The 13,804-nt window shown below is 38.1% G+C and overlaps 1 protein-coding gene across 1 annotated transcript in view; it reads right to left on the reverse strand.

Moving 5' to 3' along the window:
- Positions 1 to 7,781: 7,781 nt before the first annotated feature.
- The window catches only part of LOC110901083 (uncharacterized protein DDB_G0279979-like), a 70,257-nt gene continuing 64,234 nt past the window's right edge, over positions 7,782 to 13,804 (reverse strand). The window contains exons 4-6 of the mRNA XM_022147935.1: positions 9,583 to 9,725; positions 9,098 to 9,237; positions 7,782 to 7,789 (exon numbers count right to left, since the gene is read on the reverse strand). Coding sequence (XP_022003627.1) covers positions 7,782 to 7,789; positions 9,098 to 9,237; positions 9,583 to 9,725 — 291 coding nt within the window. The remainder of the gene's footprint in view (positions 7,790 to 9,097; positions 9,238 to 9,582; positions 9,726 to 13,804) is intronic.

A 13,804-nucleotide genomic window follows, 5' to 3' on the forward strand; every position in this document is an offset into this window, starting at 1 on the left:
TCTCCATATCTAGCCGGTTAGTGCCCTATGGTTTGTTTAATCCTTGATGATTTAGAATACATAATAATACCACTTTGTTAATGGATGTTTGTTTTGAATGATTAAATGAGGAATGAGATGTGAACTATTGTGCTTTGAATGATAAATAAGAGATGATGCTTATGACCATTCGATTCATGTTAGATAAAATAGGACAAATATTGTGTTTAATGATGGTTTACAAGATTGTCTTGATATTTAGGATATATGTCACATGATTCTTGTTCACAAATCTTGTGTTATATGTTGCGGTATTGGGAATCTATGCACAAGCTTTGAATATAAAGATGAATGATAAAACCCTAGTGATGAACTATATGAATATGATATGAATGGGTGTTGAATGTGTTTGAATGTTTGAAATTGTGTGTGTTGATCTGTTTTGAACAAAGTTTAGACAAGAAAACATGTTTGTGAACCCTCATTGGATGGTACATAAAATCATGAACATGAAATTCTATTGGTTAGTACAAGTCTCGCAGATGTACCAGAATCAGCAGGCAAATGAGTCGAGACCTCTGGTTTCAACTCGAGACCATCAAGTTGCGACTCGAAACCGCTGTGATTGCGACTCGAGACCACATAGTGACAACTCGAGACTGGACTCGAGACCACTAAGGTTGCGACTTAAGCCTGCACTACTCGAAACTGGACGTCTATGACTCGAGACCTCCTAGTTGCGACTCGAGACTGCATGTTCTCGAGTCGAGACCACTTAGTCTCGATTAGGCTGTCTGACTCAGTTATTGGGCCACCAAATGTGACAATGTGTTTTGGGCTTTGTAGGATCGGAATATGACCCGAACGGGTCAATCAGAGGAGTTTGATCAGATACAGGTGCGGAAAACAAGTACCTGACGTAGAAACAACTAGATCTTCACTTAATTCTCTTTACTGATTGATTTAACACTTTTTACACGCAATTCTCACACCGGCAGCACCTCGGTATGGAAATCTCAAAGTTACAAATGTGGACCTCTCATATGGTATTTATAGGTGAGGTGGACCTCTTATTCGGCATGTCCGTATAAGCGGTCCAGGTAGGTGTGAGGTGGACCTCTTATTCAGCATGTCCGTATAAGCGGACCAGCACTCTAAAACACCTAAACTCTCCAGTTTTCTCGTAAAACGCGCCCTAATCTATACAATACAATGAAAAACTCGATCTAAGACGAAATCAACAGATGTAGTGCACCAACAGGCTTGTATCTGTGCTACTATGCTATGTGCTGATTGAATGTTTAAGGATTGGGACAGGCCCAATAACTTAAATGACAATTGTATGTTATGCATGCTATGTGTTAAGTTTTGTGTAAAATATACGTAACATCTCTGTACCCAAACCTGACCTATACTGGTAACCATGTTAGGACATGGTGACCAACATACTTGACCAAGTAAACAGTCTGCCGAGCAACCCAAGGTGAGTTCACACACTAAAAGCATGCGTCCCTGGGAGGGACACGGACAAACTGCCAACTTTGGGAAAAATACTTTTGAACTATTATTTCTGGGGGAAATACGAATGGGTATTTTTAAATTACTATCTCCGGGGGAGATACGTTTGGATATTATTTATAAATCACAACTAGCCAAGCTAAACGAAACTCTATCATATTAAGTCCCTGCATACAGTATCGATTAATCGCCGGGGGCGAACGGGTTATTAGTTGATAGCGCTATTAGGTTTGACAACCTCACACCGTGACCGGGGGGATCGGGCGTGAACTAGTAGACCTTGCATCTTGGTCAATGATGATAGACATTGACACGGGGCACAACAACTATTCGTCAACAGTTTCGGTATCGCCAGTTTAGTAAGCTTACAAATGGGGTAGCTCCCCATAACGTGATTATAAATGCTTTATCTAAACAACTTACATTTTCGAAAACTAAAACTTGACACCTCGTGAACTCGCCAACATTATGTTGATACCCTACTGCATGCTTTGCAGGTACCCAGTGACTCAGGAGCTTGCAGCTTGGGGATGTGTAGTGGTCGTCTAACCCTTGTGTTGGGTTCTAAATAAACTTGAACTATGAACTTTGTTTTTAAACTATTTTGCCTATGCTTCCGCTACATACCTAAACTACTATTTGAACTTTGGTTATGATATTTGCTAACCTTGTGATTGGTGAATGCTACTTATGTTATTTATTAAATTGCTCAGTATAATTGGTGGCTGGATCCTGGTCACTCACGCCCTCAAGCGGTGGTACTCCGCATGTGGATTTTGGGGGTGTGACACTTATGGTCACTTAGGTTTGATTAGTCGCATGATAGGTAGTTCATATGCCTTTGGTAAATTACCAAAATACCCTTTTCATACATAATTGGTAATTAAGAATATGTAACCTAAACTTTTGTCACGTAACTGATTATGTAACATATTTAAACATGTTTTGGCATATAAAACTTGTCATAGGACTAGTTAGACGTCTCGAACGCGCAGTTGCGTGCACGACACGTTAAAGTAGCGTAAGCTACCTTAATGGGTCGCGATGGGTCGGAAGCACTTAGGTTAGGTTTCAATTTAGGATTTAGGCTTTCTTAAACCATATCGCATGAGTTCCAACACTCATTTGGTTTACAAGACCTCATTTTGTCCGATCGTCCAATTTAGGCCTCTATTGTTTGACTAGTGGTTCGATTACTAGGTGCTACTTGATTTCTCTGGTTTGCTTGAGTTTGTTGAAGTTCTTTGATTGATGATACTTTGCACCACATGTGAGTACATAGTTCCCCTATTTTACTGTCTTTACACGTTTTGGGGTGATTCATATGTACGAAATGTTTTCAAAGTTTAAACGATGTTTTAAAAATGATTAAGATGGTTTATACAAAATTAATAATGATTTCAATAAAGTGAACAAACTTGTTGGTTGTAGTTACATAACAAATGACATTGATTAGCATTGATCAAGCCGACCAGTATCAGGTTATGGTACCATAGGATCTGACAAATCCCGTTACTTTACTACACCCATGGTTATGTGTGGGGGTTGTGGGTAGCGACTGAATCTGATGTTTGTTAACTTACCCTTTGGTGTTTTGTTAACTCGAGAAGCGAGAAGCGAGAAGCGAGGTGGTCGAGTCACGAAGGTTTGAATATTGTTAGCGAGACGACCATAAATAAGTTTTCACAATTAAGACGAGGATGATTTAAATGAGTAAACGATTTGGAAACGATTTGGAAAACGAGTTTAATGAGTTAAACGATTTGAGTAAGCGATTGGTTTTTGGTTAGTGTTTAGATAACGGGGCGGGTGTGATATGGTGAAAGCATGGTGAGTACGCCGCTGATACTTCCTATATATAAGTGCTTTCAACATATTAGATACCGTGGTGTTATTTAGTTCACTTGCGTAAACAATTTTGAAACGATGTCACACAACGATGTTTTTCTAAAGGATATAAACCATACGAGTTTTTAACGAGTTTTTACAAGATGTTTTACAAGTTGGTTTTCTAAAACAAATGTTTTTGGGGTTAAGAATCATGGCTACGAGATTTTATAAACTATAACCATCTTGATTTGAGTTGGTTAATTATGTTGCAATACACTTTTCAAAACGAGGTTTTTATTTTGACTCTTATAGTCTAATTAAGTACTGCAACATGTAAACGAAGCCATGATTTCGATACTCTTATAAAACCTATGTACTTGCCAGCATTTCTTTGCTGTTTTTGTTTTTTTACATATGTTTCAGGTGATGTTGCTTGATGTGATTTCAAGGATGCATGCGTCACATAGGATCTGGACAAGGCCTTAGTGACATAATAACTATGATAGACGATATAAAACTTGTTTGTTCTATGTTAAGACAATGTAAATGTTTAATATTATCAATAAAACGAAACTCTTTTTGTATCCATGGTTGTGAAACAATAGCTTCTGTTACAACACTCCCCGACGTTTCCGCCACGTTTTGTAGTCCTACGTGGTCGGGGTGTGACAGAAGAAGTTGGTATCAGAGCCAATGGTTATAGGGAATTAGGTTATTAGTAATGCTTTGACCTAGACTATAACTTTAGGACCCTAACGCAAGTTTACTTGTGTTTAGATTTTAAAACAATACCGTCACCTACCCTTAGGTGATAATCACAATAAGTTCGAATCCTGTTTGAAAACTAATCATCTGTTCTAGGATGATTGATTACTAGGTTTTGAACCCTCTGTTATAAGGTTTTGAACCCTCTAAGTTTTCAAAAACTCGACAAAGTTTGGGTCTAAATAGTGTGAATACGTGCAAACTGGAAGAGTGGGTGCATGTACCCCGGGTCTTCTGTCTAAGGCTAGAGTGTTCGTACAAATCCACATAATCAGACCAGTCACTCTTACCTGGGAACTCTTGGGGTGAGTGTCCACTTATAGGCGAGCATGTCTTCACGATACATTATTTTTGACCCATTTACTTTGATTAGTCACTACGTGTCGCTTGTTCGTTCGAGGTAACGAACAAATGATAGCCTTTCTTGTGTTTTGTCGATATTTTCAATGGCTCTTTTGTTTTTCCAATGATCGATCCCGCTCGTGGATGAGCATTCAATCTAAATGCAAACGAGGCTCGAGTTGATAACCTCGTTGTCAATGGTACCTTTGTTGTCAACGGTACGTTTCTTGTTAACAATCGACCCGCATCTATTCTTTTTGATTCTGGTGGCGATAGAAGTTTCGTTTCATTATCTTTTGAGCCTTTGCTTGCGATACCTAGAACTAAACTGAGGAACCCTTATCTGTCGAAGTTGCTACTAGTAAACCTCTTGTTCTCGATTCTGTTATTCGTGATTGTCAATTGAAACTTGATAACCATCTTTTTCCTATTGACCTCACACCAATGCAACTTGGGAGCTTCGACATCATCGTTGGAATGAATTGGTTAACGAAACACCATGCTGAGGTGGTTTGTTTCGATATGATTGTTTGTATTCCTTTGTCTTCTAGCGATATTTTGGAAGTTCGGGGTTAGAAGCCTTCAGGTTGATTGAAGCTTATGTCGTGTATGGAAGCCCAAAGGTATTTACGAAAAGGATATGTTGCTTTTCTGGCACATGTCACCGAGGAGAAAAACAAGAGCAAGAGTACTCAGGATATTCCGATTGTTTGGGATTATCCAGAGGTGTTTCCTGATGAACTGCTTGGTTTGTATAGGATCGTGTTTCAACCCGAATGAGTCGTTCAGAGGAGTTTTCGTCAATTACAGGTGCGGAAAACAAGTAATCAACGTAGAAATAGCTTACAAATCACTTTAAACACCTTTCTGTATTGATTTATAACAGTTTACATCCAAATCTCGATCCGGCAGCACTTCGGTACGAGTTACAAGGTCTGATATATGGTTCGCTTATGTGCACCTATTTATAGGTGTTGAGGTTCCCTCCAAGGTACATGGACACATAAGCGGACCTGACATATAAGCGGACCTCCTAGTGACACATAAGCGGACTTGACACATAAGTGGACCTCATAGTGACACATAAGCGGACCTACCAGGTTAAACCTATGTGCTATCCTATTTTCTCATAAAACATGCCCTGATCTAACAATCTAAAACTAAGACTCGATCCAAGACGAAGTCGACAGATGTAGTGCACCAACAAACTCCCCCTCAGATGTTGACGGAGTCGTTCATCGAGTCTTTTGACAATGTCATGTCTTCGCACCTTCAGTCTTGATCAGTCTCTGGGCTTCTCTCTTTCTATCTTCATCTCTTTCTCTTTTATCATCAACAAACTCCTTCTCTTAGATGTTGACATCTTTAAGATTCCTCATCGTCAACATGCACTGCCCCTCAAATGTTGAGTCGTTCTGCATAAAACTTCTACCACAAACATAAGTTTTATGATAAACATTTAAGCATACAAACACCATTTGACACTATCACAAACAAATATACCAATTCATTTCTGATGAACCATTTGACATTGTATCATTTTATCAAAATATCACAATCTCCCAAACCATCTGTTCATCATGTTTAGCACTTAGAATTTTGAAAATCAGCTTTTCAACATCAGTTGTCGAAAATCTTTTTTACTTTTTCAAAATTTATGCTAAAACACACTAAAATCTTTTTGTATTTTTCTGAAAGAAAATAAATGACACTAATTGCAAAGACAAAAACTTGACACCACTTGTAAAAATAATACGATGCAGAAATAAACTATTTACAGACAATATTTTTGTGAGTTTGTGCAAGAGGATCATATCAGTTTCGAGACATATTACTAACACCGTTAAGCTTTAAACATTCTCAGTTCTAAACAATTTACCTAGATTGTCAGTATATTGGTCCACTTTAAATTTTCACACAAATTTCAATCGATTCGAGATACGATATTAATGTTTTAGAAACTTAAACTTAATTGTGTATCACTCCACTCGAATATACTCCTATATCCAGATCCCAATTTTCAGTCTTACAGGTGAGTATACCACAAATGATATCTGTAAAGGAGTTATGTGCGAGGGCCGTGAGAGCTCAGGTCGATACTTCCGTATACGCAGAGAGATGACGGCTTCGACTTTTGGTGGGTCTCCTTTAGAGGATCTTTTGTTACAACAGCAGCGACTATCAATTTTGTTGTTTCATCAGCTTGCTGAGGGCGATGCTGTGTTTCAAGCATTTTGCAGAAAGCATTATCTGGGGACTAGGTCAGTACTTCCATACAGCAGAAGTCCCGAGATAATACACCAGATATCACTGAGTAAAAAGACCTAGTATCTCAGAATACGAGACCTTTCAAACAAGATTTCGGGGGTTACCCATATATCCAAGAATAGTTACCCACAAATTAAGCAAGAAGTTTGAATTTAGGTTTATATCTCGTTTCAATTTATTAAATGTGCGAAAATCTACTGACACATCCGCAGTAAGATCGTTTATCACATTTTAACACTTCATATCTTTAGCATGTTGTGATAGTCCACTGATGTACTATCATTTCCTCTTTTTCACAACAAAACTCATTTTTGATTTTATCATGTTTTTAACTTTTTCGAATTTTCTAACGTTTTTGGATTTTCTGAAATTTTCTACTCCCCCTAAAATGCAAACACATTAAAGAAATTTGAAAACTATCTAAGCTCTTGACCCACTAGAAACATGAAAGTAAACCAAACTATACAGAAATATGACAACTGATATCAAATCACATCACATCGCCATTCTCTTGGCATAAACAATCAGAACTCCCCCTATCAACAAACTATTTTCTCATTTAAATTTCAAAACATTTAAGTTTGTTTTAATCAAAATGGTTTTTCCGGAAAATAAGTTTGATTGATTTTACCACTTGTAGGATTATCAATAATAGATTCGGGGATGTGGTTCATCATATTGTCTCTCAACAATTTGTAGGAAAATACAAGTACAACTTAATGTCCTAGATTTACCATATGCAATCAAGCACCATCAACTCACCTAACCACTTATAATTATAACCAACAAATACCACTAGTAAGCAAACACAAACAAACTTTTTACCGTTTGAATGATTGACATTACCGTAGCCAATTTCTCAAGTAAGATACCGATACCTGCTCCATGCTTACCAACCTAGGAGCTCCGGCAAGTCAGGTTTTTAGTCAAAGAAAATATCCACCCAAGCCTGACCAGCCTTGGGTTTTACCGAGTCACCATCACCCGGTCTCTTACATTTCCTTTTCTTTTCATAAAATTCTTTAACCCCCTTGACTTTTCGATCAATCATCTTACCAAAGATATGTTGAACTTTTGGATTAAAAACCTTTTCAGCATTAAATTCATGTTTATCATTATAAAATTGGTTAGAAATTTCAACTTTACCAATTTTCTTTTTATAATTCTCAGCCCGAAGTGATGGAAAATTCTCATCATTCTCACTCGGAACTGATTTTTCATTTTTTAAAACAACTTCACATTTTGAAACAACATGTGGCTCAACTGACTTTGTGGAATCAGTTTCATCGCCCGAAGATAGCTCCTTTGATTTTGATCTATCAGAATCATCGCTAGAGCTTTCGGCAGCTTTCTTAACAACCCATTTCTGATTGTCAGATTTAGCTCTCTTCTTGTAAAACTTGTTCGAACATTCACCAATTTCAAATGTAGAATCTTTAAACAATTTTGTTCTATCAATTGGTGGTTCGAACTCAACTACTTTCTCTTTGAGTTTACAAAATACTCCCTGTTTTGATTGTATTGCCTTAGAACAATCTTTGGCAATATGTCCAACATTGTTGCATTTGAAACAGGTTCTCGTGTCTCTCATCTGCTCAGCCATCTTCTTCAATTCATCTTGCTTCTTTGCAAGGAATTCATTGTTTGACTGTCTCCCGAAATCTTTCTTTTCTTCTTCCTCAGATGACGTTCCTGAAACAAATGTCATTTTGGATTTAAAATCACGAACAAATTTTTCATTTTTCTTAGGAGTAAAACCTAATCTTTTTTTTTTTGAAATTTCCGTTATGGTTTGATTTCTTTTGGAAACCTGAACCGGAACTGTAATTCTTTTTCTTGTTCAATCTTTGTTGTACTCTTGAGGTGTAATTTTTAGGTTTTTCATTAAGACATAAGTCTTTTATTTCAGAAATATTAATTTCTGTGAGTTTGAAAACCTTGTTTATCAATTCAGTTTTGACACCTCTTATTGGAAATTCCTCATCAGAATATAATTTGTCAGAATCATTCAAAGTGTATGCAACTTTGAACAATCCATCATCCAAACTAGATTTTGATAACATAAATTTTTTATCATAAACTATTTTGTCCTGTTTTTCTGTTTGACACGGAGTGCTTGACCCAGACTTTGACTCTGACGCGAACTCCGACTTTGACTCCTCTATTTCATCGTTTTCTAACACATGATCCACGACTTTCTTCATCAATTGAGACTGTTGATCAGTGTCAGACAATGTAAACACAACATCAATACTATCTGGCAAGTTTACTGACGACTCTGACTCCCACTGTAAATTTGTCGCTTTTTTGACTCTTTCATCATTTGGATTTCTAGCCAGATATCCCTTTTCCAGCGGAGGTGGACACTTGTTGTAACTTACACCTTGTTTCTTACCAGAATTCTTCTTGTCAGTCTTTTGCTTTGTGTCACTCTTCTTCTCAGGAGTCTTTTCATCAGCAATTTTTCCAGCATCCTTTTCTACAGTTATTTCATCTTCTTCAAATGCCTTCAAGCATTCAGCCATTGGATAAATCCTGTCAATGACATAAGACGAACATGAATAAATTTTCAATAAACGGTTAACTCTTTCAGTTTCAATTCATTGAAGTTCAAGTTTCTGTTCGAGTTCAACACACTTCTCAATATAGTTGTTTACAACTTTTTGCTTGACCATGAAAGCTCCTTGAATTGTTTTCATTGCTGTAGCTTGCTCTTCACTTGTGTCGTTATACATGTTCATCGCCCTATTCAACACATCATATGATTCTTTCAATCGGTTCATATTGTGAATCAATGAACTGTTCTGCTTCTTTACAATTTCACAATTTTCACAAGTAATTGGACTTTTCTTTGCAATAGCTTCTTCATTAATCTCGAACTTTGGAGTTTCCTTCATTTTTCTTCTCACTACCGGTACTGTCTCATCATCGCTGCTAACTGGTGTCTTTACCTTCTTCTTTTTCTTCATTGCCTTCTCATCCTCACTGTCACTTTCTGCTAACATCTTCAAATGTTTTGCCATCTGTTTAGCATAGTACTCAGTATCATCATCACTTTCATCTTCAACTTTGGCAACAAAAGCTGTGTAAGCTGTAGCTTGATCAGGAATGTAGTTATCCCAAGAGAAATTCTCCCAGCTAAATCCCTCGGGTAACTTTTCATCATCTTGATCAATTACTAAGGCACTACCATCCTTTCTCTTCAAACAATCTTGATTACCCACACAAGCTCTCTTTCCAGAATCTTCAATTATAGATCTTCCATGTGCCGTTTGTGCTTGATGTTGATTCTGTTGAGATGGCTGTTGAGCAACTTGATGGAAGATGGCTTTTCGGTAGTAATCATTGTTGTTGTTGAAAGGATTCTGAGCTCCACTTGCTTCGCGATTAGTGCACTCCCTCTTGAAGTGACCTTTCTCCCTGCAACGAAAAGAAGTGACTTTAGATTTGTCAAAACCTAAAGTAGAAACATTAGCCTCACGAAGATCATCTCTCCCCGTGATCTGCTTAGATTTCTCAGCTCTCCGTAACACGCTTGCCAAACACCACTTTTTGTCCATCAGTTCCATCTCTTCAACATCTATCTGGTTGTAATCTTCCTTTGTGAGCATTGGATTCCCGATACGACCTGCAATAAAACAGCTATAAGATTCTAAAACCATTCCCAATAAAGACATTTGACTTTTAGCAACTTCCTCAGAATAACCTTGATCACTCTCAAGGTTTAATACAATGTTGCATTGAAGTTTTCTTCCATTTTTAGTTGCTGAAATGTTCGGATCAAAAGACGGAAATGATGTGAAACTTGTTTTACTGTTTGATCCTAATGATGAACTTCCAGGAGAATTCTTGGCATTGTAAGCAGTTTCTATTTTCGGAGATAGATTTGCAGCTTTCTCATTCACCCCTGTTTTGTAATACAACCCAAAATCCTGTTCACCATCAAAATCTTTCATTCGAACAATCTTTCTCTGTTCCATTTCCTGAGCTTCCAGCTTTTCAATAAATTTGCTCAAAGTTAACGTGCTAAAACCCTTTTTGTTCCTCAGCATCATCAGATAAGTTCCCCATGTTTCATGTGGTAAAGCATCAGCAAGCTTTTCAATTAACACTTCATTGTCTTTGTTGATACTTAACCTTTTCATGTTCACCAACAAGTTGCAATATCTTTCAATGATTTGCTTTGTACTCTCATTCTTCAATCCTCTAAACAAATCAAACTCCTTTTTCAAAAGCGACTTTTTTATTCTTCACCATCTCCTGACTTCCAACAAACTTTGAACGCAACGCTTTCCATATTGAATACGAACTTCCGTTATGTTGTAACAATACCATAATATCTTCCTTCACAGCTTGTTGTAGTAGACATAACATCATTTTCTCATTTTTGTACTTCTTCTTGTCATCGGCACTCATGTCTTTGATCGCCACTTCCTCTTCATCATCATTTAACGGTCTCACATATTTCGTCTCCACACACTCCCATGGATCTAGGTAGTTAGCTTGAACCCAGTTTTCGAAACGACCCTCCCATCCTTTATATTCTTCAATGTTCAATAGTTTGGGTGGTTTTTGCATTGTTCCCATTTCATTTTCGAGCATTGTGGTTTGAGCAACAGTGATTGGGGTACTCGGAGTAGCGAATGCGTTGTAGAACTCCTCGTCCATTTTCAGATTTCAACAATTTTCTATAACAGTCCTTAAAAGCGAAACTAGATAGTTCACTGGAGCGAAACCTTCTTGGTCAAATGAGCGGAACCACTAAGAGCAAAACTTGATTGATCACATAAGCGGACTTGATTGATCTTTGGAGCGGATCTTCTCAAAATATGTCCAAATAAGCGAACCTGATTGGTCAAATAAGCGGACTTAAATGTTCACAAGAGCGGAACTACAATTTGTTCGAAAAAGCGGAACCTATTCGGAGACTAATTTGACCCATTTTTAGATCGAATTTCAGTGTCAAATTTTCATGGGTTTATCTATGATCAATTATCTACAATCTGTGAAATTTTGAGTGGATTCCGACCGTTAAATCTCGTTCTGATGAAGAAAGAAGGTGTAGAAGTAAGAATTTTAGATGAAGTCCAGCAAATCTCTATAGAACTCCTCCTCCTGAAGCTCTGATACCACTTGTAGGATCGTGTTTCAACCCGAATGAGTCGTTCAGAGGAGTTTTCGTCAATTACAGGTGTGGAAAATAAGTAATCAACGTAGAAACAGCTTACAAATCACTTTAAACACCTTTCTGTATCGATTTATAACAGTTTACATCCAAATCTCGATCCGGCAGCACTTCGGTACGAGTTACAAGGTCTAATATATGGTTCGCTTATGTGCACCTATTTATAGGTGTTGAGGTTCCCTCCAAGGTACATGGACACATAAGCGGACCTGACACATAAGCGGACCTCCTAGTGACACATAAGCGGACCTGACACATAAGCGGACCTCCTAGTGACACATAAGCGGACCTACCAGGTTAAACCTATATGCTATCCTATTTTCTCATAAAACATGCCCTGATCTAACAATCTAAAACTAAGACTCGATCCAAGACGAAGTCGACAAATGTAGTGCACCAACAGTTTGCCTCCAGTTCGTCAAGTCGAGTTTCATATTGACCTTGTACCCAATGCCAACCCGATTGCGAAAGCACCTTATCGTCTTGCACCGTCGGAGATGCAAGAGTTATCGAAACAACTTCAAGAATTATCTGATAAAGGATTCATCCGTCCAAGCTTTTCACCTTAGGGAGCTCCTGTCCTCTTTGTGAAAAAGAAAGATGGATCTTTTTGAATGTGTATCGATTATCGTGAGCTTAATAAGCTTACCATCAAGAATGGATATCCCCTACCTCGAATTGATGACCTCTTCGACCAGTTGCAAGGTGCTTCATGCTTTTCCAAGATCGACCTACGTTCTGGGTATCATCAACTTCATGTTCTCGAATAAGATATTCCCAAAACTGCGTTCCACACAAGATATGGCCATTATGAGTTCACTGTCATGCCTTTTGGTTTGACAAATGCTCCAGCTATCTTCATGGACTTAATGAACAGGGTCTGTAAACCTTATTTAGATAAGTTCATTATTGTGTTCATCGATGATATTCTTGTTTATTCAAAGTCTCGAGCCGAGCACGAGCAACACCTTCGCTTAACATTGGAACTCCTGAAGAAGGAACAACTTTTTGCTAAATTCTCCAAGTGTGAATTATGGCTTAAAGAAGTTCAATTCTTGGGTCATATAGTCAATAAGCTGGGTATTCATGTGGATCCATCCAAGATTGTTGCTATTAAAGACTGGAATACACCAACAACACCTACAGAGATTCGATCTTTTCTTGGTCTTGCTGGGTATTATCGTCGATTCATTTCAAACTTCTCGAAGATCGCGGTTCCACTCACTGCTTTGACTCAGAAGAATAAGCCTTTTGAGTGGGGACCCAAGCAAGAAGAAGCGTTCCAAACGCTGAAGCAGAAGCTGTGTAATGCTCCTGTTCTATCTTTGCCCGAGGGAGTTGATGATTTCGTTGGCTACTGTGACGCGTCGAATCTAGGAGTTGGTTGTGTTCTTATGCAACGAGGTAAAGTCATAGCTTACGCGTCAAGACAACTGAAAATTCATGAGAAGAACTTCACAACTCATGATCTTGAGTTTGGAGCTGTGGTTTTCCCGCTGAAAATCTGGAGACACTACCTCTATGGAACGAAGTGTGTGGTTCTCATAGAACACAAAAGTCTCCAGCATATTCTTAATCAGAAAGATCTGAACATGAAGCAACGACGTTGGGTTGAACTCTTGAGCGATTACCATTGCGAGATTCGCTACCATCCTGGTAAGGCGAATGTCGTAGCCGATGCTCTGTCGAAAGGAGCGAGTCACGCTTCATTCTATTCGAACTCTATCTGATATTCAAACTCGTATCCTTCAAGCTCAACAATTTTGTGTTTCACAAAATTTGATAGGTGAGGAATTGCCACGTCAGCTTGAGCTTAAACTCGAAAGGAAGGACGATGGTTTGCTCTATTTCAAGGATTGTTTGTGGATTCCGAAACAAGACGATCTTCGCACATTGGTAATGGACGAATTTTATAAG

This window comes from Helianthus annuus, chromosome 6 (genome assembly GCF_002127325.2).
Source record: "Helianthus annuus cultivar XRQ/B chromosome 6, HanXRQr2.0-SUNRISE, whole genome shotgun sequence".
NCBI lineage: Eukaryota > Viridiplantae > Streptophyta > Magnoliopsida > Asterales > Asteraceae > Helianthus > Helianthus annuus.